The 26,550-nt window shown below is 35.2% G+C and overlaps 1 protein-coding gene across 2 annotated transcripts in view; it reads left to right on the top strand.

The window, feature by feature from the left end:
• LOC149803128 (enoyl-CoA delta isomerase 1, mitochondrial-like) overlaps nucleotides 1–17,653 on the top strand; it is a 45,405-nt gene extending 27,752 nt beyond the window's left edge. For both annotated transcript variants that reach the window (XM_089952747.1, XM_089952746.1), the window contains exons 6-8: nucleotides 100–119; nucleotides 8,232–8,410; nucleotides 16,827–17,653. In XM_089952747.1, coding sequence (XP_089808873.1) covers nucleotides 100–119; nucleotides 8,232–8,410; nucleotides 16,827–16,999 — 372 coding nt within the window. In that variant the 3' untranslated portion in view covers nucleotides 17,000–17,653. The remainder of the gene's footprint in view (nucleotides 1–99; nucleotides 120–8,231; nucleotides 8,411–16,826) is intronic.
• Nucleotides 17,654–26,550: the final 8,897 nt, after the last annotated feature.

Below are 26,550 nucleotides of genomic sequence, written 5' to 3'. Positions count from 1 at the left end.
TACCTAGAACTGATATGATAATGTTTTTGAATGAGTTCTGTGAACATTTTTTATTTATTTTGGCATGGAAAACTGTATGTTGACCCATTCTTTTTTCAGGGAATAGTCCCTCCTTTCTGGTGAGTATCTCAGAATTGTATCAGTTTGGTAGCAAAGCTATGCTTATGTGGTGTAGGCACATCTGTGGAAGTTTTCCTGTTAGCAATATATGTTAAAAGTTGAAAGACAGGAAGTATCTGACTTATAAGCAGTAAACAAAAGATGCACAGCACATTCCATGAAAATTTGACAACCGTGTCATGTTATATATTCAGACCTGTTGTTATACCCCCCACCCCAATTGCAGATGCAGCAAAGGCAAAATTATTATGACATAGAGTTAGCTAGATATTTGCCCTCAGTCCCCCTCAGTTTTATATGTAATAGAGTTACCTATTTTCTTTGAGTCCTCAGTTTTATATATAATAGAGTTAGCTAGACATTTGCCATTGTTCCTCAGTTTTATATGTAATAGAGTTAGATATTTCCCATCAGTCCTCAGTTTTATATGTAGCAGAGTTGGATATAGATATTTCTCATCAGTCCTCAGTTTTATATGTAATAGAGTTAGATATTTCCCTCCAGTCCTCAGCTTTATATGTAATAGAGTTAGATCTTTCCCATCAGTCCTCAGTTTTATATGTAGTAGAGTTAGCTATTTCCCTCCAGTCCTCAGTTTTATGTGTAATAGAGTTAGTTATTTCGCTCCAGTTTAGTTATTTCCCTCCAGTCCTCAGTTATATGTAAGAGAGTTATTTCCCATCAGTCTTAAGTTTTATATGTAATAGAGTTAGATCTTTGTCATCAGTCCTCAGTTTTATATGTAGTAGAGTTAGCTATTTCCCTCTGGTCCTCAGTCTTATGTGTAATGGAGTTAGTTATTTCCCTCCAGTTTAGTTATTTCCCTCCAGTCTTCAGTTATATATGTAAGAGAGTTTGTTATTTCCTACCAGTCTTAAGTTTTATATGTAATAGTTAGTTATTTCCCTCCACTCCTCAGTTTTATAGGTAATAGAGTTAGATCTTTCCCATCAGTCCTCAGTTTTATATGTAGTAGAGTTAGCTATTTCCCTCTGGTCCTCAGTCTTATGTGTAATAGAGTTAGTTATTTCCCTCTAGTTTAGTTATTTCCCTCCAGTCCTCAGTTATATATGTAAGAGAGTTATTCACCACCAGTCTTAAGTTTTATATGTAATAGAGTTAGCTATTTCCCTCCAGTCCTCAGTTTTATGTATAATAGAGTTAGTTATTTCCCTCCGTTTAGTTATTTCCCTCCAGTCCTCAGTTATATATGTAAGAGAGTTATTTCCCACCAGTCTTAAGTTTTATATGTAATAGAGTTAGATCTTTCCCATCAGTCCTCAGTTTTATATGTAGTAGAGTTAGCTATTTCCCTCTGGTCCTCAGTTTTATGTGTAATAGAGTTAGTTATTTCCCTCCAGTTTAGTTATTTCCCTCCAGTCTTCAGTTATATATGTAAGAGAGTTTGTTATTTCCCACCAGTCTTAAGTTTTATATGTAATAGAGTTAGATCTTTCCCATCAGTCCTCAGTTTTATATGTAGTAGAGTTAGCTACTTCCCTCTGGTCCTCAGTTTTATGTGTAATAGAGTTAGTTATTTCCCTCCAGTTTAGTTATTTCCCTCCAGTCCTCAGTTATATATGTAAGTGAGTTATTTCCCACCAGTCTTAAGTTTTATATGTAATAGAGTTAGCTATTTCCCATCAGTTCTCAGTTTTATATGTAATAGAGTTAGATCTTTCCCATCAGTCCTCAGTTTTATATGTAGTAGAGTTAGATATTTCCCTCCAGTCCTCAGCTTTATATGTAAAAACTCCTAAAGAAAGTACCATAAGGTCCAGCACCCTATGGTATGTCACTGATAATTTATATATTACTTAAGCTACTTTTTGTTTCCATGGCAACTTAAAAAAATGAATATGGAAAAGATGAAGTATGAAAAGGCATTTGTATGCAGCTTGGTTGACATGTGTACCACATTTGGTTGAAACACTTTGAATGGTTGAAGAGTTCTGTACTGGAAACAAAACTGTTACGGATGGGCTTGTTTCTGTGGATGCATAGTTGATCAGATTGGATTTTTAAGCTCTTTAGGAGAATTTTGGGGCACTTTTATTAGTCTTTTACTCTTTTTCAATGTTTACATACAATTTTGTGAGCACAAATGTGCAGACAATACTTGACCTAGGCAGTTTTTTATGTGAGCTCATAGCTATATAGAGATGACCTTATTAGATTTGTGTGCTTTATAAATGATTTTTGCCAATGTTATATTTTGTAGACTTCCTGTTTGGAACGCAAGTCCTTTTCAAACACATTATATATCTAGTTAACATTTAATTTTGAGTTCAAGCTCATTTACAAACTTTACTAGATATTCAGTAACACAAATAGCAATCAGAATGAATAATTACTTTGAATGTTGAGTCTTTTTTGTTTTAACCAGTCTAATCAGAATGTGGCCATTAACAATACAGTATCTGTCTCTGATTTCACTAACATCTTAAGTTTCCTTTCTTAAATTGAAATATTTGATAATTTTTTTGCTTGCTTTTCAACAGTAAATTTTTCACTAAACTTTCAGATGGAATTATGGATTAAGGATTGTAATAGAATTATAATAAATATATTTAAGCTATTTCAAAAAGACTGGTGTTCCATCCTTGATAAAAATTTGGGAATTTCTGTCAGGTTGCACTGATTTTTCTCCATTTTGTGCCAGTGTGATTAATGGGTACATTACTTCATTGATAAAAAGAAGTTCCTAAGTTTGACACTAATTTGGGTCAGTGACATTTGACAAATTTAGCATTTACATATCATGCATAAAATTTTGTATTTTGTCAAAATACTGACTATTCCTATGTAAATGGAGAATTTGTATTGTTGTGTACACATTTCATGTGTGGATTGATACTGTTGGAGTGGGGCAGGCTTAATGTAGAAACATCAGAGTTGTACAGTCTTCAAATCGTAACATCTTTAAACAACAAATTGTAATGATTACTTTTAGTTTATATGTAACAGTTTTTGTTCTTTATTTTGTTTATTTCTACATTTAAGTGTGAATTTTTGTGTGACTTTGGAAAGCATGCAGTCTAGTTTAGTAGCAGACTCTGTATCCAATTTTCAGTTGTCAATTAATTTTGGTTTATAACCAACACTAATCTACGCCTGTTCGTCCATCATTTTCAAAGATGATTTTGATGGGTATCAAGTTACACAAAAACTGTATCGGTGTAACATGGCAACAGGTCATGTAAGGTCGGTCAGTGACAGTTTCCATGATTCATGAAGAAAGCTACTAATAAAACAAGGTAATACTTTGAAGACTAATTTTTGTTGCTTTGAGTTTGCTTTTAGGCATTTCTTCTTGGCACCTCTTTGATTGCATAAATGTACACTAGAGTGTCTACAATGGACACATATTAAAATCTGTAGATTCTGATGACTGGTGGGAGAGAAGGAGTAGAAGAAGAAAAATGAAATGGGCCTAAATATAGAAATACAGATTTGAATAACATATGTAAGGGCAGATATATTTCCTAAATGGGGAAAAAAGTAATGTGAAAGTGATACTGCCTCTGAGGCAATAGTTTTTCACCCAGTGATATATTTCATTATCTCACTGTGAAATATATCATAAATGTTGTTTTACATCAACATTTTGCAGTTGAATTCACAGCATTATCCTTGATTTGGTGAGACTGATTGTTTCTACATTGTCATCATGTTTAAATGTGTCTAGACTAGATAAGCCTGTTTAAAATGACCACTTTTAATGCATCCTCATTTAATGGTACAGAACCAGGAAAATGCATGTATGGAGACAAATATGGACAGTGTAGTCATCAGAATACTGTCAAGCCAACTTCTGTGTAGTCAGCAGAATACTGTCAAGCCAACTTCTGTGTAGTCAGCAGAATACTGTCAAGCCAACTTCTTTGTAGTCAGCAGAATACTATCAGGGTAACTTCCATGTACTGTCAGGGCAATTTCCATATAGTAAGCAGAATACTGTCAAGCCAGCTACCATATAGTGAGCAGAATACTGTCCAACTTCCATGTAGTCAGCAGAATAGTCAGGCCAATGTCCATGTAGTCAGCAGAATACTGTTGGGCCAGCTTACACATAGAGATCAGAATTCTGTCAGGCCAGTTTACATGTAGATATCAGAATACTGTCAGGCCAACTGCCATGTAGTCAGCAGAATAGTCAGGCCAACTTCCATGTAGTCAGCAGAATACTGTTGGTCCAACTTACACATAGAGATCAGAATACTGTCAGGCCAGCTTACATGTAGATATCAAAATACTGAAAGGGCAACTTCCATGTAGTCAGCAGAATAATCAGGCCAACTTCCATGTAGTCAGCAGAATACTGTCAAGCCAACTTCTATGTAGTGAGCAGAATATTGTCAAGCCAGCTTCTGTGTAGTGAGCAAAATATTGTCAAGCCAACTTCTCCGTAGTCAGCAGAATAATCAGGCCAACTTCCATGTAGTCAGCAGAATACTGTCGGGCCAACTTACACATAGAGATCAGAATACTGTCAGGCCAACTTCCATGTTGTCAGCAGAATAGTCAGGCAAACTTCCATGTAGTCAGCAGAATACTGTCAGGCCAACTTACACGTAGAGATCAGAATACTGTCAGGCCAACTTACATGTAGATATCAGAATACTGTCAGGCCAACTTCCATATAGTGAGCAGCATACTGTCTGGTCAACTGCCATCAATGAAGTTATGGTTTGGACTTTATTAATACAAACTTCAAGGTCGATGCCATTGGGTGATTACTGGTGAGGTGAAATAGTTGTACCAGTGCCTGTCATTTTGCCCAAACAGGAGAGAGTAGAGAAGTTGACTTTGTCTTTTCTCAAGTAGAGATCTTCACCCCAACCAACCTTTTTGCCATTGTTTATTTTGGCCATTGTATGCTTTCATATTCAAATACAGAATCAACTTTTGTTCATTTTTCTGTTCAGAAATCAATGTAAACAGGTTCAACATAGTATTTTCATGCTTTTACTTCAACTTTTGGTGTCAGGATAATGTGACTGGGTGGGACATGTCTGCGGCATGATGCCCCAGTGCAAGACATCACTATAAACTGTCACACTGCAGCCATCATAGCGATATGACTGAAAAATTGTTAAAGCTACATTAAAAATCAAAATCACACACATACACACACATTCTCAACTTTTGTGCTGATTTCATGGTTATTTGTGTATGCCATTGTTTATTTTACAAGATTATTAACACATGAAAACTTTAAGCAGCAAGTGAAATTCTATGCAATTGTAGCCTAATGATGAGAAAATTACTATGCTGTGAAGGTTTATCAGTAGATTAGTTTATTACTACTCCGTGGAGGTTTATAGGTAGACTAGTTTATTACTACTCTTTGGAGGTTTATAGGTTTAGTGGTAGATTAGTTTATTACTACTCTGTGGAGGTTTATCAGTAGATTAGTTTATTACTACTCTGGAAGTTTAGTGGTAGATTAGTTTATTACTACTCTGTGGAGGTTTATCAGTAGATTAGTTTATTAGTACTCTGTGGAGGTTTAGTGGTAGATTAGTTTATTACTACTCTGTGGAAGTTTATCAGTAGATTAGTTTATTAGTACTCTGTGGAGGTTTAGTGGTAGATTAGTTTATTACTGCTCTGGAGGTTTATCAGTAGATTAGTTTATTAGTACTCTGTGGAGGTTTATCAGTAGATTAGTTTATTAGTACTCTGTGGAGGTTTAGTGGTAGATTAGTTTATTACTACTCTGTGGAGGTTTATCAGTAGATTAGTTTATTAGTACTCTGGAGGTTTAGTGGTAGATTAGTTTATTACTACTCTGTGGAGGTTTAGTGGTAGATTAGTTTATTACTACTCTGTGGAAGTTTAGTGGTAGATTAGTTTATTACTACTCTGTGGAGGTTTATCAGTAGATTAGTTTATTAGTACTCTGTGGAAGTTTAGTGGTAGATTAGTTTATTACTACTCTGTGGAGGTTTATCAGTAGATTAGTTTATTAGTACTCTGTGGAGGTTTATCAGTAGATTAGTTTATTAGTACTCTGGAGGTTTATTGGTAGATTAGTTTATTACTACTCTGTGGAAGTTTATCAGTAGATTAGTTTATTAGTAGTCTGTGGAGGTTTATCAGTAGATTAGTTTATTAGTACTCTGTGGAGGTTTAGTGGTAGATTAGTTTATTACTACTCTGTGGAGGTTTATCAGTAGATTAGTTTATTAGTATTCTGTGGAGGTTTATCAGTAGATTAGTTTATTAGTACTCTGTGGAGGTTTAGTGGTAGATTAGTTTATTACTACTCTGTGGAGGTTTATCAGTAGATTAGTTTATTACTACTCTGTGAAAGTTTAGTGGTAGATTAGTTTATTACTACTCTGTGGAGGTTTATCAGTAGATTAGTTTATTAGTACTCTGTGGAGGTTTAGTGGTAGATTAGTTTATTACTGCTCTGTGGAGGTTTATCAGTAGATTAGTTTATTAGTACTCTGTGGAGGTTTATCAGTAGATTAGTTTATTAGTACTCTGTGGAGGTTTAGTGGTAGATTAGTTTATTACTACTCTGGAAGTTTATAGGTGGATTAGTTTATTACTACTCTGTGGAGGTTTAGTGGTAGATTAGTTTATTACTACTCTGTGGAGGTTTATCAGTAGATTAGTTTATTAGTACTCTGTGGAGGTTTAGTGGTAGATTAGTTTATTAGTACTCTGTGGAGGTTTAGTGGTAGATTAGTTTATTACTACTCTGTGGAGGTTTATCAGTAGATTAGTTTATTAGTACTCTGTGGAGGTTTAGTGGTAGATTAGTTTATTACTACTCTGTGGAGGTTTATCAGTAGATTAGTTTATTACAAATCTGTGGAGGTTTATAGGTAGATTAGTCTACATCATATTTCACCCCTTACCAAAATTAAAAGAGGTCTAGTACCTCATTACCAACGACATTTTCAACAGTAACCTTTTGTTTTTTGAGGTTACCATTTTTCAAAAGCCAAGCTGCATTACAATTTAGCTTAATCAGTCCAAGAAAATGTTTGCTGTTTTAATGAAATTTATTTCTTTAACTTTTATACAATTTGACTCTGAGGTTTAGTCAATTGGATGTTTTAAGTGACAGTTTTAAACATTCTAGATGATGGTTTTAGTCTGAAACATCTAGGTATACATTAACCCCTGACTTGCATGATAGTTGTGTTCCAAAGAGTGATCATGTAACTTTACATTTTCAGTTTCATTGCCTTAAATTTGCATTGAAAAATATTTAATTCAGTTAACTTCAATATCGTTCATTATAGGTGGTTATGAATCCTATTTGTCCTTGTTTTAAACCAATAATTTCATTATTAATAGTCTTCCACTAAAAAAATTGAGTGAAAATTGAAATCACATTAACGCAAAATTTGCCTAAGTCAAAATCACATAATTCAAATCCCATACCTATACTATTAAAAATAATATAATTAAAATCCCATACCTGTACTATTAAAAATAATATAATTCAAATCCCATACCTGTACTATTAAAAATAATATAATTCAAATCCCTTACCTGTACTATTAGAAATAACATAATTCAAATCCTATACATGTACTATTAGAAATAACATAATTCAAATCTCAACCTATACTATTAGACATAACATAATTCAAATCCCATACCTCTACTATTGGAAATAACATTATGCTTTTTAAAAATCTCTACTCTCTACTTTACTTTAACTGTAACCTTCACCTTTTTGTCACCTTCCTCCATTAAATTTTCACTAAAAGGATTTCTGTTCTCTGTGTCCTATTTGGCCAGATTATAGGAGTCCTGTAGATACTAAAATTGCATTAATACTGGAGCACTGTTTCTACTTTCTCCACCAGAGAGAAATCATACAACAAAGTACCATAAGTGAGACTTTGTAAAACCATAATTTGTGGCAACATTTTGAGAAATTAAGCAGCACTTGAGCCAGCTTAGCCTATCTGTTGGGTAAATGATTTAAATTTGGAATGATCTTCATGATTTCTTTTTAAGGCTGTTATGGGATAGAATTTGGATTAATGAGACCTCCCTGGATATTTAGCAGGATATTTGTTAGATATTTTTTAATTTCTCATGTATTTACTGGAGACCTTATCATGTCTAACGAACAGGTTTATAGATACCATGGTGCACACAGTTGGCTCTAGACAGACAGAATTATGCTGCCAGAAGGGGCTGATGTTGAGCACAGAGGAAGCTGCACGTATTGGTTTGGTCGACAAGGTCGTGCCATTAGACCAAATAGCCTCAGAAGCCAAAGCTGAGATGCAGAGTTGGCTCAAGATACCCGGTAAGAAACAGACTGAAAACACACCTTGAGTCATATCCAGGTGATTGAATAGCTTGTAGCTGATGTCACTCATGATGACAAACAATATGAGGTTCATCTGAATCAGTTAATAGAATGTATTTGTGAGAACAAGGTGTTGTATCAATGAGCATGTGCAAAGTGAATTATAATAATGGACCACACTATCATAAAACAATGGATCCCAGTATCATATCAACCACTAACCAAATTATAATAAAAGCAAGGGACCCCTGTACCACTTTGCCAAAAAAAAAGGAATGCCTGTATCATTAAAACAAATGACTACTAACCAGTGTATCATAAAAACAAGGGATTACTCTATCATAGAACAAAGGTCCACTGACCATTTGATAACACATGGGACCACTGTATCACAAAATCAAAAGACCACTGACCATTGTATCATAAAACAGGGGACCACAGTAATATTTAATGCTCATGGAAATTTATCCCAGTGGGGCAGCTTTCACAGTTAAACTGTCAGAAATATGATTATAAGGTAAATCCAGTCAGAATTAAGAAAACCATCATTGCATTGACCAAAAAGAGCTAGGGTGATTTTATGTGATGAGTCCTTTGACCACTGCTGCAGAAAAGTCCATTAGACTAATTTGCTGAAGTGAGGTACATTAAATCAGATTGTATTTCATACATAAAACTTTTTTATTTTAGGTAGTTAGAATAGCATGAAAATGTGATTCATGTTTGAAGGCATAATATCAAAATACAGCTGCAGTTCTGGGAATGATGCACCATCTGCGAGCAAATCCCAGAAAAACAAAATTAGAAAATTCTTGGTTGACAGAGTTTGACTTGGTAAAACCCAATAGCAAGAGTGAATGTTTTATTTTTTGGCATACTGCAAACACAATATTGGCACTGGCAACTATTATCCTCAGTACCTGTAGAAAAACAAAGATTTGATATATTTACTGTAAATGTGGCCATTGTGTGTTTTGATGCTCCCAGATGTAGACAATATCATTTTATGTGGTGAGAAAAGTTAAATAAGGGCTTAATGGAAGTTTCAACAGAAGTTCCATCCAGTTTCTGATGAGTGCAAAGATTAATACTAATATCACTTGCATCACCTCCAATGAATTATTGAGAACTACAAAGTCTGCATCTTTATTAAGACTTATTCCACAGTCCAGTGGATTTTGAAGGCAGAAACTTGGTGTATTTTTTATTTACTCTGAAAGTGTGTGTGTCTGTGTGTTGATGATACATGACAGTACTAAGTCTAGTTTTTGTTGGAAGGTGTATTGAAATCTTTTAAAAAATTATGTTATTTCTTTAATTCAATTTGGGATTTCTTGTCTTTCTCCATAGGCCAATAAAAGTTTGTAACTTAATCTCAATTGTTTGATGTCAAGACCAAAAAGTAAGTTATACTTATTAACCAAAGATACAGAAGTCTTCACAGGAGTATATGTGATTTCATTTATTGCAGACAGAGATTGTAATCATGTTTTTGAAGTACCATTTCAAGTTTTGCCCATTTAAGATATTAGTATCTATGCGAAGATTAATTCAGCTATCCATAGTTCCAGCAATGGATTGCTGAAACTAGATCAAATGCATCCACATCAGCAGATTGAAGCCGATTTCACAGTTAACTGCATTTTAATGGCCTATGTTGATCCTGTTTCTATACAGGGTTCCCATGTTACGGGGAAATCGGGGAAAAAGTCAAGAGAAATTATGTTTTTTTCACAACCATTAAAAGTCTTTGAATTTTTATAATATTGATCAAAATCTGGAAAAACCCGTGAATTTTCTGTTGCCACTTTATGCCCAAAACAGTTAAGCAATTGAGTCATAACTGAACTGATCGCGAGTTAAATTTATCGAACTCTGACCAGAACATTTGGAGGTTGCAGTATGGATCATTTGGGTGCTTGCCATAAACATATTTGTTGAGTCAATCCAAATGCTCAGTGCCTTAGATTCATCTAGTAGACCATTTTTTTCACAGGCAGCTTGATGTCTGTATATTTTCTTACATGGAAGGTGTGAAAACCATTCTAGCTTTAAAAGAGGTCAACATGGTGGCGGCAAAGTGTAGCCGCTTACCAGATGGCCTAGCAAACTTAAACACTCTTGAATCATGTCACACCTGCATGAAATTGATACAGAAATTGTGTTCTTCTCAGAATTTGCGAGTATTGTAAACATTATGTCTTTAATCTGCTGAAAACAAGATAAAGATATGGCATTGATGAAATTTGACTGGTACTCCCGATTTGCATTGCTAGTTGCACGAGTACACAGATCTCACAGTCCACATGTTCATGACATCATAGATCCAGAAGTCATGTGATATCAAGTATAAATCATTTCAAATGTTGTAGAAAACAAATTATTAAATGAAAGTCGTATACTGCTTGTAATAAAAATACAAAACTGAAAGAGCACAAAATTCTCAATATTTATTCTGAGAACAGCTACCTGGGTTTTGTTGTATCACATGACCACCATATTGATATGTGCTCTGCTTGATGAATTTGACTGGCCAGATTGCTGTAACAGCAACAGGTTTCTTGTCATTGTTCTTGAAATAAATATGTTGAGAATTATATGTTCTTTCTGGTTTTTACAAAACATATCTGACTTTTGTTTAATATAATTTAATTTTTGTACAACATTAAAAAAGAGTTGTTGATATCACATGAATGTTGGACTTCCAATGTCATTATTTGAAATATGCTTGGTCATTTGACTAGTGATGCAGATGGCAAGTACCAGGTCAGGTTTAATCTATGTTGTAGTTTCGTCTCGATTCAGACTGTCTGTCAGTGGATTAAATAAATCATTTTCCTATCTATTTCATGCAGGCATGTATCAATATAACATCATTTAAATTTGCTAGACCCACTGGTATTGACTACCATTTGCTGCTACCACACGGTGGTGGCAAATTCCAAATTTTAGATATGCAGTTGCTTTGACCCCACACCCAACCTAACTGTCCAAATGTGAAAAATGGGGTGAGAATATTCGGAGGAAACCCAGATTAAAAAATGGACTGCTATTTGTTTTAAGCCAAATTTGTTGTCCAAAATGTCAAATCTCTGAGCTGAATGTTGATGCGAAACTATTACACAGTGACATATAGCTTGAATCATTGGTTTCAGATCTTAAATTGGATGCACGAGAAATGGGAAATTGTTGTCCTTTGTATTTTATAATAAAAACCTATAGAAGCCCCTGTATCAATACAGGTTTGGGGACTGGTTTATAAAATTACAATATGGCCTGTTGATTTTCCTTGTTTATACAACTATATTGTTTATTAAGGTCTTTTGTCAAAATCTGAATCAACCCTTGTGTCAACGTTTTTTAAATGATGGACTTTTAACCAAATCATCTTAAGGACTTTAGGTTGTTTGAAAATCTTGTTTTGGATGTTATTAGCACAGATAAATTCAGGGTTAAACTTTTTTTGTTACAAGATAAGATTGTAATACTTTGTGTTTATTGTTTTTTCATACTATGATAGGAAATGTTTACTTTGTATAACATGTATATATTTTGCTATAGTATTATTTAGGATTAAAGGTTTGAAAGGAAACAAAACTAATTTATGTTCATTGTGTTGTTTCCATGTAGCAACATAATGCAGGTCAACAAAGTTAAAAATTTTATCCTGCACATGGAAATTACTTTACATGCCAGTTTCTAGGAATATAGTCAACCTTGTTTCATTTGATACATTTTGTGGTTTTGTACATGGTCATCTTTTCTGACTTAGACGTTTTGGAGAGTCTTGAAATAGAAACATCTTTCTATTTAGAAAATGCATGTTTTAAAAATCTTAAATATTCCTTAATTCCATTAAGTAATGGTTATGTATAAACCTTGAAAAAATAATTTCATGCTTGAAAAACCCAGGAAATGACCTGGAAAATTTATCTTTAGAAAAGTGGGGGAACCATGTCTATATTCCTGGTGAATTCATGGATCCTGTTTCTTTATACTTAATGAATTCTGTAAACAAACTACATTTAACATCACTTTTGTTTGATAGTATTATATTCCTGTTGAATAATTCTGTTCTCCTTGGCTTTTTAGCCTCCAAATACTTCAGCAATGTTCTTTATAGGAATTGGAAGCAGTATGTGTTATCAGACAACGCATAGACACAAAAGGGTTTTTAACTCTTGTTGCAAATTCTGTTGAACACAGACTTAACACGAGTTATGAAGCTTCACATCTCACCTAGATTTGTGAGTGGTCATCGCAAACAATTTCATTATTTATTTGTCACTTGATTTCTATTATTTCTTTTCATATCATGAAATATTTACAATTTGTATATTAAATTGATTAGATAGACCTAAAACTCCCAACTGGTCAGATGGAGTGGCTAAATATATTTCGCCCATGTCTGACAGGACATTAGCTAACATCAATCCAGTGGGCTCAGTCTCAGTCCCAAAAGGTGAGACATCCATCACCAGAAGAACAAACAAGTGAACCCTAATCAGATGCAGACTTTCATCCACAGCAGCGTGACCTATCAATACAAACAGTTTTCTTCAGGTTGATGGTAAGTCCGAAGTCCTGGCAAGCTTGTGAAAATTGAGATTTCGGAGATGATTTGCTGTCTGACTCTTCATAACAAAGATCACAGAGCAGGTAATGGATGAGAACCATGTGGATCTGGTTTTAGCCCTGAGACAAAGTTATTGAGTTTTTCATGTGACCATGTGTGAAGGTAGATAACCTTAGTTGATGAGCCAAATGAACTGGGTCATGTTTTCATGACTGATCATGCTAAAGAACTTTGAGGGACATATATATTTTCTGGCAGCTAGAATAATCTACTTCTGATGAGGGGCCCCGAGTGGCCGAGTGATCTAAAGCGCTCTCCGTCATGGATCACTGCCATCTCACCTCTGTCTGTGTGGGTTCGAGTCTTGGGCTTGGCCAATGAGGATATGTGAGAAAGCTTGCTGGTAGCTTCTCATGGGTCGGTGGTTCTTTCTGGGGTTTTCACGGGTTCTTCCTCCACCACTAATAATGGCCACCATGTATAGCCTATCTTGTGTTGAATAATGGCGTTAAACCCTATAACAACAACAACTACTTCTGATGACAAGATAAAACCCTTTTTGTGGTTTGTGAAGGCCATATAGAGTGGTCTTCTCTTTTCCCTGAACTTATATTGCAGTTGTCTAAGTGAGAAAATCATGATGATGGTGGACCTTTCTGCTCAGAAGCTGCACTATGATTTAGGGTAGACTTGATTTACAAGTTTTTGAAATAAGTGGGGGCTTTATCATTGATAAAGTTTACCAGGGAGCACAGTGTTCACAGCTGTATTTGCTTGTCACAATCATTTATGGTCACCCCTGTCACTGATTTCAGAAGTGTTCTATTTTTTTTTAAATAGGACCTATTCTTGATCTCATTGTACATAACTCTGATGTTGCATGCATCTGTGGATGTCTGCTTGTTTTTACATAGCTGCAGCCAATAATCATTGGCGCAACATCTTGCAGTCTGTTGGGTATTGCTTATGGCAGCTCTCATTGCTTGTAAAGCTTCCATGTTTGGGGCACTCTTGTAGTTAGCAAAGGTGATGCATTCAGCCTCAATGACTGGTATCATTTCACTCTAGCTCAGACCAGTTATTGGTTTTGTTCTGTTGCCAAAGACAAACAGGGCTGTGCAGTAGATCACATTCTTCAATAACTCACTTTTCTACAGGGCACTTATACCAGGGCTGTTGGAGCAGAGAGCTATTTCAGGGCACCATTGTACATCTGCGACTTTTCTTGGTCTGCCATGGTGCTGACATTGATGTAAGGGATTCCTTTGTGTTTCAACTTTGCAGTTTCATTGCTTGAAGTCTGACCTTACTGTATACCAAGGAATGATCTTTGTCTCGGTCATTGCCATGGTACCTGTGAGTGATGAGGACACTTTTGAGGCTGATGCAGCTGGTGATGATTAGATCCAGTTGAGGCTTTGTCTGGAAGTACATGTTTGTGATGCAGAGGTCATGGTAGGAGCAAAGTTTAAGTAGTCTGTGCCCATTGCTGTTTGTCTTCCAGTAATATGAGTCCTAGACAAGTAGGCCATGAGTCATGATCGGCAAATACTGTTGCATTAAAAGCCCCTGACAGTTACAAGTTTCCATGTTTTGGGATTCCATTGATGGTGGCCTCCAGTTTGTATAAAACTGGTCCTTTATTTTGGAGGCAGAGTGGAATTTAGGGGTTTGCACACTCATAAGGTTTAAAGGACACTCAAAAGTTAGTTGGCACATCACTCTAAACTTCTTCTGTCAGTCATCCATAGGAGTGTGTTTTTGACTGTGAAGCCTCCTCCATGTTCTCTCTTTTCTTCAGGGCTTTTTTCTTGCCAGAAGAAAGTGTAGTTTGTCTCTCAATGCAATCCAGTCAATGCAAGGCATATTTCTGGGAGGTTTGCAATTTCAGTGTTTTACAATGTCAGTATTTAGTCTTTTAAGTTCAACCTTGATCACAGCAGCATTGCATGCATCGTTGATCTGTTGAAGGTCTTCAGACAAGCCAGTTGTAATGGTTCTGACATTCCAGCATCCTCTTATTTAGAGTTGGTTTCTTCATTCTCTTTGTCTTTCCTGGTGTAACGATTTCAATCCAGCATAAGCTCTAAGCTTTAAGGACCTATTGAAGCAGGTAGACTGTAGTGCAACAAAAAACCTTATTGTCTGGGGGCTGCGCAGCTTTATGGTGGGCAGTAGCTGTCCATTGAGATGTGAGAAACTCACTCACCATTGGAGGCAACCCCTTGTACCCAATCTCTGTGCCAGTCAAACTTGGGTTTATAACTGGTAACTGGTGCTGCCTGTTTTGTGAAGCAAGGCTGGAGTGACCTCTGAAGAGTGCAAGCTGGACAGGTTAATATGGAAACCCTGAGTTTGAAACCAGTTCAGCTGCCGGAGTTGCTGGCAACATGTATGATTTGACATCTTATGGGCTTCACTCCAGATTATGTTGTCAGGGTTTGCTACATTAGCCTTCCTCTGTCCCAAGGTAACCCACATGGCATTGGGACTGTTAACCCAAAGCTGGATTGGGAAGACCCAAGTAGTCTTCTTCTGCATTCATAGTCATTGGAAAAGCACTTCCTCCTTTGCCTATTCTGCTGTAGAGACTATGTGACTTTGTGTTTTTGAAGTTTCTAAGGTCAGTATTTGAACAATCCAACCACCTGTCTACATTTAGCCCACCATTTACTATGGTTGACCAGGGTGTGGAAATGCCATGTACATGCAGCTACTCAGAGCTAGCAGTGAGAGTCAAGTTTTGGATGTGGACGAGTGCTTCCTTCCACCCAGGGGTGTAGCTACAAGAAAGCTACAGTACTACCTCTCCCTGACACCCCAACACCCAAAAGATAACACTGTAAGAAAACAGTTTCCAAGGGAGAGAGTGATAATACATAGATTTTTCCACATCATGTAATGTGATGTCATATGACATCAGTGCATGGCAACAATGCGGTCTGCATCAGTTGTAATGGCTGTAGCCTACTTAGAGTGAACTACATTGGAGTGTAGGGTAACTGCATACTGTCTTTAATCCCCATAGGAAGCCTGACGTGAATTTATTTTGTTGTGTACCAGTACACATTATTGCTTTGCATGTATTATTCTATTTACTGTATTTGCCCTGAGAAACATTTATTGCCCTACTTGTCTATTTCTTAATTGAGGAAATAGTCTTTTAGTTTTTTTTCATTGGCCAATGAATACATTGCACAAACTAGTAAAAAAAAGTGAAGATATAAATTATCCACGTTTACATGATGGACAATGATTAAAATCAGATCACTGCTGTTATACATGAAGGTCTGACAGCAACCACTTCAGGGTCATGTTCTGGTAACCTATGTTATTACCATAATTGCTAATTTTATCAACCAATCAGATGAAGTCTTATATCTTCACGCTTGGAGACAGAACATTGTGGATGAAGAGCATGAATGTATACCGAACAATTGTTTCAGATTTTTGAAAGCTGCATTTCCATTGGCTAATTTAGATATCACCAGAACATGACCATTGGGCAGACATCATCAGATATTCACGTAGGACAGCGGAGATCTGATTTTAATCAGATTGACATGATGGATTATAGTTATATATAACAAATTGAGTCACTACAAAGTTTTACCACATTCAGATGGTGCATTTGAATATGCATGTTTCAGTTAGTTCCCAACAAAGTATGCATAACTATACAGCCATCATGTTACCAATAATTAACTTGTAAATTAATTTTAGTTATTCACCCAATGAATATAGTAGAAATAACAATGAGAAAGTTTCCAGTACAACTGGCTTGAATGCATAATAAATAAGCTGTCATGATTTAAATGAATTTTACCTTTATTGCAGTTGCAGCGAAGCTGATCACCAAACAGACCATGCGTGCCCCCATATTGGAAAAGCTGCAAGCGCGTCAGGAAGCCGATGTTCAGAATTTCTGCAATTTTGCTTTGAAAGACTCTGTACAGAAATCATTAGGAATGTACCTAGAAAACTTGAAAAAGAAACAAAAGAAGGAGTGAGTGGATACCAGATGGACTGTGTTGATTTGGATGATAATTTGACGGGAAAAAAGTGACTGTTTCCAGATTTTATCCATGTATCAAATGCAGTTAGCTGCAAACATTATAGATACATATCTACAGTTGCATTATGAAGTGGTAGATTATGGGAAGATGCATTGTGGGTGAGGATCCATCACATTTAGCACTTTGTTATGCACTTATTGGGGACTGATAAGCTCATGAAGGATGCAGTAAGTTTGTTGCCATGTAAAATAATGACACAAAATGTCTTCCATAATGCAACAGTACATAAACATAGCGTATCATACAATGTATTTATGCTTGATTTAATCAGGAATGAAATTTAAACAGTTTTTCTTTTCAGGAATAGTTCGGTTGATTTTAACTTTTGGAAAATCTTTTTAATACAATTTCTTATTGAAGAAATATGGGTATATAATAAATCATTTGTACTTATAATTTCAGAAACTGTGTTTCTTGCCTTGTTATACTTCAGTCTTTTCCTAATATCCAACAGTGCAAATATTATAATCTATAATTATATATAGTTGATTATTCGTGTTATCCTGAAGTAATTGAGATTAAAGGATGTGTCAATTATGTATTATAATATGGTGTGCCACAAAATAGTTGGATACAAATTGATCTGTCTTATATGCTTTATTTCTATCATTTAGAACCAGAATGCATGATTACTGCTGAATGTATTTTAAACCTGATAGTAAGTACTTTTGTTTATGGGTTACCAAATTTAAGGTCTGATATACAATCATCCATAAATAGATACAGTAGGGTACCCTTCCCCAATCCATGATAAGGTCTCGCAAACAATCGTTCATAAATATAATAGAGTACCCTCCCACAATCCATGATAAAATCTAGCAAACAATCATTCATAAATAGATACAACAGAGTACCCTTCCACAATTCATGATACGGTCTAGCAAAGAATGCATCATCAGTAAAGAAAATAGGGTACCCTTCCCCAATCATGAATTGAAATATCAATGACAATATTGGGTCTTTTGTTTGAAAAAGCGTGTAAAATGATAGCTACAAAAATAAATTCACCGTATGTTGACAGTCAAGTTGTGTCATCTGTGAGTTAGATGGACTTATTCTGAAATGCAGAGGACCCATTTGTAATCACCTCATGCTCAACAAAATTTGGCACAGAATAAAGTCTTCATTTTTATCCAGATAATGACAAAATATATTTTTTTCTTGTTCTTTTTTCACAACTAAGAAATTTCACTAGTTTCTTGAGGTTCCTTTTAACCAGGGACCACTGTTTTCAAGTTGGTACAAAATGATGTCAATCCACTATTCATTATGGCAGGTATTAAAAGAACAGAAAAACATCTAATAACTAAATATACTCCAAAACAAGCAAAATGATTCTAACCAGATTTGATGGAAAATGTCCTGGCATAGATGCCTTTTAAATTTGTAACAATTATGACAATCTACTACCAATTGGCCACTATTACTAAAAATATAAAAACCTTGAAATAATTTCTTCATAAAAGGGGCTCAGCATAATTTGAACAAATCTAATAATTCTGGCATAAAGGTGTTTTAAATTTTCCCAGATGATGTTTTATCTGCCATCCAGTAGGACAGCATCTGCAGTTAAGGTGTGAACTTACTGTTTTAGATGCCTGTATAATCTACACTTCAGGTCTATCTTAAAATGGTACTCAAAGCATTGCAAATGCTTCTCCAAATTGAAAATAATAATTACAAATTTGACATGAGAATTCACTTAATTTTTGCAGGTAATTGAATTTAATTTCAGTTTGAGACATGATTTGTAGCAGACTGCAGCAAATGCAGAAATTTGTGTACAAATAAGCCATTTATGCAAACCATTAGAGGTAAGTTTCTGCAAGGCATAATGTGTAAAACTGGTACTATATTATATTCTAACTAGCTCACCTCATATATTAATGAAAAATCACACCAACAAGAGCCTCTTACCAGTCATGCCCATATTACCTTGCAAAAACTTACCCACAATGACTCTGGAAATTGTACTAATACTACTGTACTACTGGTAAGAAATTGCCCTTTAGATTCTTTTAGTGTGGGACAAAAAGTAGAAAATCATTGTGATTTAGGAATTTTATACCTTCCCATTTCAAAATACAAAAAGTGAAAACTGTATGAATCTTGTGTTAAGTTATATTAAGATGAAGATAAATGGCAATTTCAGAGTTCTTGTATACCGAACACATTACATTGTGTTGTTAATATTTGTCTTTTGTACTATGTTTCTATATATCAACTGTTGACAAAGAAACTTAAATCAACATTTTGCTTCAGAATCTCCAGAGTCTGAACAATGTTCTATAATCACATCTACAATGGTCTATAGTCACATCTACAGTGTTCTATATTCACATCTTCAGTGTTCTATAGTCACATCTACAATGTTCTATAGTCACATCTACAATGTTCTATAATCACATCTACAATGTTCTAAAGGTATAGACAAAGTCTATACGATTTTAAGCTTCATTTTTGTATTAAAAATGTTTTGAGAATATTAGACATGAATCTACACTCTTCTGTGCAACTTCTGAGTAGAAGGAACAGCAATAGACCCTAATCTGATAAAGCTTGATGTTTTCTAGAACTCATGATTATAAAGAAGAGCAATAGACCCTAATCTGATGGGGCTTGATGTTCTCTAGAACTCATGCGTAGAAGGAAGAGTAATAGACCTTAATCTGATATGGCTTGATGTTCTATAGAAATCATGACTAGAAGGAACAGCAATAGACCCATATCTGATAGTGATTGATGTTCTCTAGAAATCATGATTATAAGGAACAGCAATAAACCCTAATTTGATAGGGCTTAATGTTCTATAGAAATCAAGACTAGAATGAACAGCAGTAGACCCTAATCAGATAGGGTATGATGTTCTATAGAAATCATGACTAGAAGGAACAGTAATAGACCCATATCTGATAGTGCTTGATGTTCTCTAGAACTCATTATTAGAAGGAACAGCAGTAGACGATAATCTGATAAAGCTTGATGTTTTCTAGAAGTGTTGATTAGAAGGAACAGTAATAGACTCTAATCTGATAAAGCTTGATGTTCTCTAGAAGTCATGATTAGAAGGAACAGCAATAGACCCTAATCTGATAAAGCTTGATATTCTGTAGAAATCATGATTCTAAGGAACGGCAATAGACCCTAATCTGATAAAGCTTGATGTTCTCTAGAACTCATCTTTATAAGGAATCACAATTAACCCTAATCTGATAGGGTTTGATGTTCTGTAGAAATCACAACTAGAAGGAATAGCAGTAGACCCTAATCTGATGGGGCTTAATGTTCCATAGAAATCATGACTAGAAGGAACAGCAATAGACCCTAATCTGATGGGGCTTGATCTATAGAAATCATGACTAGAAGGAACAGCAATAGACCCTGATCTGATAGGGCTTGATGTTCTCTAGAACTCATGATTATAAGGAATAGCAATAGACCCTAATCTGATAAAGCTTGATGTTTTCTAGAACTCATGATTATAAGGTACAGCAATAGACTCTAATATGATGGGGCTTAATGTTCTATAGAAATCATGACTAGAAGGAACAGCAATAGACCCTAATCTAATAGGGCTTGATGTTTCCTAAAGAAATCATGATTAGAAGGAACAGCAATAGACCCTTATCTGATAAAGCTTGATGTTCTCTAGAACTCATGATTATAAGGAATAGCAATAGACCCATATCTGATAGTGCTTGACGTTCTCTAGAACTCATTATTACAAGGAACAGCAATAGACCCATATCTGATAAAGCTTGATGTTTTCTAGAAGTCTTGATTAGAAGGAACAGCAATAGACCCATACCTGATAAAGCTTGATGTTCTCTAGAACTCATGGTTATAAAGAACAGCAATATACCCTAATCTGATAGCACTTGATGTTCTCTAGAACTCATTATTAGAAGGAACAGCAATAGAACCTAATCTGATAAAGCTTGATGTTTTCTAGAATTCTTGATTAGAAGGAACAGTAATAGACCCTAATCTGATATGGCTTGATGTTCTCTAGGACCCATGATTAGAAGGAACAGCAATAGACCTTAATCTGATACAGCTTGATGTTCTCTAGAAGTCATGATTAGAAGGAACAGCAATAGACCCTAATCTGATAGGGCTTGATGTTCTCTCAGACTTATGTTGAAAAGGAACAGTAATTGACCCTAATCTAATTAAGCTTGATGTTCTCTAGAAGTCATGATTAGAAGGAACAGCAGTAGATTCTAATGTGGTAGAGGTTGATGTTCTATAGAAATCATGACTGGAAGGAACAGCAATAGACTCTAATCTGATAGAGGTTGATGTGCTGGAAGACCCTAGTCTGTGCTGTTTCCAGATATGCATACATTCATTATACGCAAGTTATTGTGGTAACTACTTTAAATGTGCAGAATATGATCTTATTTTAGTTGTGACTTCCACACTTATGCCTCTGATGGCTAAGATAATTACATCTTGTGCTTTTGAACATGTTTGTGATGCTTGATAGGTAATATTTTAACATTTGCCTAAACTCTGATACCATGAAGTCAGTTATTTGTTCCTCATTCCCGATTCAATAAATATTTGACATAATATATTTATAGAATGTGCTCCACTATATTTAATCCTCTTATTTAAACACGACTTAACATTTATTCCACTAAGACTTATGTTAAGATATGAAATGAGTAACTTTTTTATCACTACCTTTACATAGAAAAATAAGACACTATCACAGAACTAGGATGAGGGTCATTTTCCCATCCAGTTAATTTCTGCAACATTCTAAATTATAAACAAGGTCAGATTTGTTTTGAAAACTTTAGTAAGAACATGATAACCATCATGTACACGGTTTTTCTCAAGGGGAATACCAATGTCCTAAACTCAGATCCAAGTAAACAAGTCTGCCTCCAAGTAATAATCATCTTGATATATAATCTACAGAGACAAATATTAGCTATGTAATGTGTCCCAGAATGAATATTGTTACCTGCTGTAGACATTTATAGATAATGAACAGGAGTATATACCTTTCTGTAGCAAACTAAATCATGACTCTTGATTTAGTTTGCTACAGTCAGTATCTATTCCTACTCATGTAATATGTTCTTACAGAAAAGTGACATTAGTCACTCCTACCCTCACAATATGGAGGAAAAAGTTTAAACACAATACATATTAAATATACATAGCAAATGTATTGTCATAATACTTTTCATGCTAATTTATTAAACAGATTTTGTAATGAAAAAGTTTTAAATAAAAATGTAAAATCAAAATGGGAACATCATTAGTGAATACTCTTGAAATGGATTGCAGAAGCTTATTCTCTTCCAGCTATTTCCACCACTTTTCACATGTTCTCTAAAGAGATGAGAAGTTTGTCAGATGAAGAAGCAGTGTTATGGATACCTCTTGATGAAACTTCAAAGGAGAATGAAATTAATTTGAATACACATCAAAATGTGAATAGAATAATAACCAAAAGCCTTGGATATTTCTTTGACCAAGTTTTACTGATAACTCTGTGTTCTAACCATGCTAGGGATCATATGAGTACAAATTATACATTTATGTTCAGTCAGTGCACAGTTACATTAGCTTGTAGACATGAGAAGAATCCATCTCAAACTAGAGAACAACCTGAAACATAAATGTGGTACTGCAGAAAGGGCTCTCTAAATTGTAAATAACCTGTGTGGGCAGCAATAGTCTAAGCAAATATGGAAGTTTCACAGAATAGACTTACTAACATTACATTTTGATCAATGCACATAACTACAAAAATGTTTATTGATTTACCCCTGTAGGTCAAAAACAACCAAAAAGGCTAATGTCTTAATGTATAGAAGATATACAGGTGATTTTTCTGTTAAATAGAATATGTTATGTACACAAGGGAAGCATGTAGAAAGACTGACTAAATATAGTATCATTTTATATAAAGACCCTTTTCATAGATATACCATTAGCATAGAGGATATTTGACAAAATAAAATTGAAGATGAATTTAATATGCACTTCAGAGTCTATTAAGTACTGAAAAACCCACAGAATGTCAAAAGTTTAAGGAATGTCATCAGACATTGTAATTTGAAATGTATAGCCCAACCTAGACACATTAAATGAAAATCAACACATATCATGGAGCTTACAAATGGTGAAACATGTATTGAATACTTTGAGGAAAAAAATGGTAATAAAAACAAATATTTGAACTGTGGGAAATTTTAGATTTATGGGACAAAGTTTAGAGTATAGAGCTAGGCCTTACGTCAGTGTCCAGCTTGACCTTACATCAGAATATACAGCTTGGACTAACATCAGAGTGTACAGCTTGGCCTTACACCAGAGTGTACAGCGTGGCGTTACATCAGAGTATAAATCTTGGCATTACCTCAGAGTATACAGATTGGCCTTACATCAGATTATACAGCTTGGCCTTACATCAGAGTATAAAGCTTGGCCATACATCAGAGTATACAGCTTGGCCTTACATCAGAGTATACAGCTTGGCCTTACATCAGACTATACAGTTTGGTCTTGCATCAGAGTTTACAGTGTGGTCTTACATCAGAGTTTACAGCTTGGCCTTACATCAGATATACAGATTGGCCTTACATCAGAGTATATAGCTTGGCATATAGCTTGGCCTAACAGAGTATACAGCTTGGCCTTACATCAGAGTGTACAGCTTGGCATTACATCAGAGTATAAAGTTTGGCCTTACATTAGTGTATACAGATTGGCCTTACATAAGAGTATAAAGCTAGGCCTTACATCAGAGTGTACAGCTTGCCTTACATCAGAGTATACAGCTTGGGCTTACATCAGTGTGTACCACTTGGCCTTACATCAGAGTATACAGCTTGGCCTTACATCAGAGTATACAGCTTGGCCTTACATCAGAATATACAGCTTGGCCTTACATCAGAGTTTACAGTGTGGTCTTACATCATAGTTTACAGCTTGGCCTTACATCAGAGTATAGTATTCAGCTTGGCCTTACATCAGAGTGTACAGCTTGGCATTACATCAAAGTATAAAGTTTGGCCTTACATTAGAGTATACATATTGGCCTTGCATAATAGTATAAAGCTAGGCCTTACATCAGAGTGTACAGCTTGGCCTTACATCAGAGTATACAGCTTGGGCTTACATCAATGTGTACCACTTGGCCTTACATCAGATTATACAGCTTGGCCTCACATCAGTGTACAGCTTGGCCTTACATCAGAGTATACAGCTTTGACTTACATCAGAGTATACAGCTTGGCCTTACATCAGAGTATACAGATTGACATTACATCAGAGTGTACAGATTGGCCTTATATCGGAGTATAGAGCTTGGCCTTACACCAGTGTCCAGCTTGGCCTTGCATAAGATTATACAGCTTGGCCTTACATCAGAGTATACAGCTATCCTAACATCAGATTATACAGCTTGTCCATACATCAGAGTGTACAGCTTCGCTTAAATCAGAGCATACAGCTTGGCCTTACATCAGAGCCTACAGCTTGGCCTTACATCAGAATATACAGCTTGGCCTTACATCAGAGTTTACAGCTTGGTCTAACATCAGAGTGTACAGCTTGGTCTTACATCAGAGACTACAGCTTGGTCTTACATCAGGGTGTACAGCTTGGCCTTATATCAAAGTATACAGCTTGGCCTTACATCAGAGTGTACAGCTTGGCCTTACATCAAAGTGTACAGCTTGGCCTTACATCAGAGTATACAGCTTGGCCTTACATCGGATTGTACAGCTTGGCCTTACATCAGAAATACAGCTTGGCCTTACATCAGAAATACAGCTTGGCCTTACATCGGATTGTACATCTTGGCCTTACATCCGAGTATATATCTTGGCCTTACATCCGAGTATATATCTTGGCCTTACATCAGAAATATAGTTTGGCCTTACATCAGATTATACAGCTTGGCCTTACATCAGATATACAGCTTTCAAAAATCTGCTAGCTCCGCTTGGTCATTTTTCACTTCCTCAACTTCAGAGGCAAATTGTACTAAATAAAATAAAAATAAGAAAACATAGCTTTTATTGCATTTTTTATATTTGAACATTCATTCATTGCACTTTAAGAACATGGAAATGTCTAGTCTGGCAGAATTCGTTTCTGTATTTTAGTAACTGCTAAAGATAGTGTATTTTAGACTGATTTAAGCTGATTTTTTAAACACAAAGAAGCAGACACTGTAATTAGCTGTATGTTTAGAGCATGTACAATTTCCACAAGTACATTATCCAAAGATATTTCAGTCACAGTACTGAGGTATACCATGCCTTAATCTTTTAATATGCATTTGGATTTTAATTATTAGATTGTGGGTTGTGTGCTAATATATACCCATAAAAAAACAATTGAAGAAGATAGAAACATAAACAATTTACTCTCTGGGCTATTATTTTATAAATAGATTATGTACTACTCACACATATGCACGACTCGTGTAATGTGTATCCTTTGCACTGGAAAAATTAGTTCCTCATGAAGATGATTTAGTCAAGTTACAAAATAAATCGACAGCAGAAAACAGATACAAAGTCATCAGTCCAAACCCATTCTTCACTCCCTAAAATAAGGAAAAGGTATATAATTCATTACTGTAATTCAAGATTATATACATTGTTGGAAACTGTGTGATTGATTCCATTAGGAACCAAAGATTAAATTTTTGGGAGTGGGCGAGGGTATGTGCTCTTCCGATGTTTGTTTGGATCAGGTCTTCTGTTACGTGTTTAGGCTCAAAAAAACAGTAACATAAGAAAGAGTGAAAACAACAAGCTTTGAAAAATATAACAAATAATTTATTTCCCTGGACAAATTATGTAAAAATTAAAATATATGAACTTATCATTTCCAGAATCAAATCCAAAAATAATCCAAGAATAATCCACGAATACATTTTTTTAAGTCCTAATATTGAAATGTTCTAATGATTCCAAGTTCGAGTCGAGATGAAAAATCCAAGATGGAAGGCGATCACGTATGCTGTAACTTGTACTGTGTTGACGTCTACGGTTCCTTGTAGAAGCACAATAATTAATCCTCAGGGCTTGGAAATCCAGATAAAATTTTCAAGAAGTGTCCTTGTTCAAGAATTCTGTATGTATACAATAATATTTCCAGAGAAGCGAATTAATCTTTTAGAGTACAAATAATCTGAAGAAAATTCAACAAATAACTCAAAAACTCAAAAATTCAATACTGGTCACAACAGAAGAGAAACAACTTGACATAAGTCTTCAAAAGCCCGGACTCTGAGATCGATCGCTCTCTAAACATCACTATTAATACGAAGTATTTTGCTATTTTGGAAATGCCTAATTGCGAAATAGATGATCACGTGATCATGTTTACATTAAAAAATAAAATCACGTAAAACCTGTATGTTCTTGATTAGAACCAATCATTTTACTCCAAGAAAAAGTTTACTTCACCCTCAATGAAGGCTAGGAAATAAGTCAAAAGATTTT

This window comes from Sinohyriopsis cumingii, chromosome 3 (assembly GCF_028554795.1).
Source record: "Sinohyriopsis cumingii isolate HCF-2022 chromosome 3, ASM2855479v2, whole genome shotgun sequence".
In the NCBI taxonomy this organism is placed as follows: Eukaryota; Metazoa; Mollusca; class Bivalvia; order Unionida; family Unionidae; genus Sinohyriopsis; species Sinohyriopsis cumingii.
The sequence above is the reverse complement of the archived record's forward strand: the minus strand, read 5'-3'. Positions and strand labels throughout refer to the sequence as shown.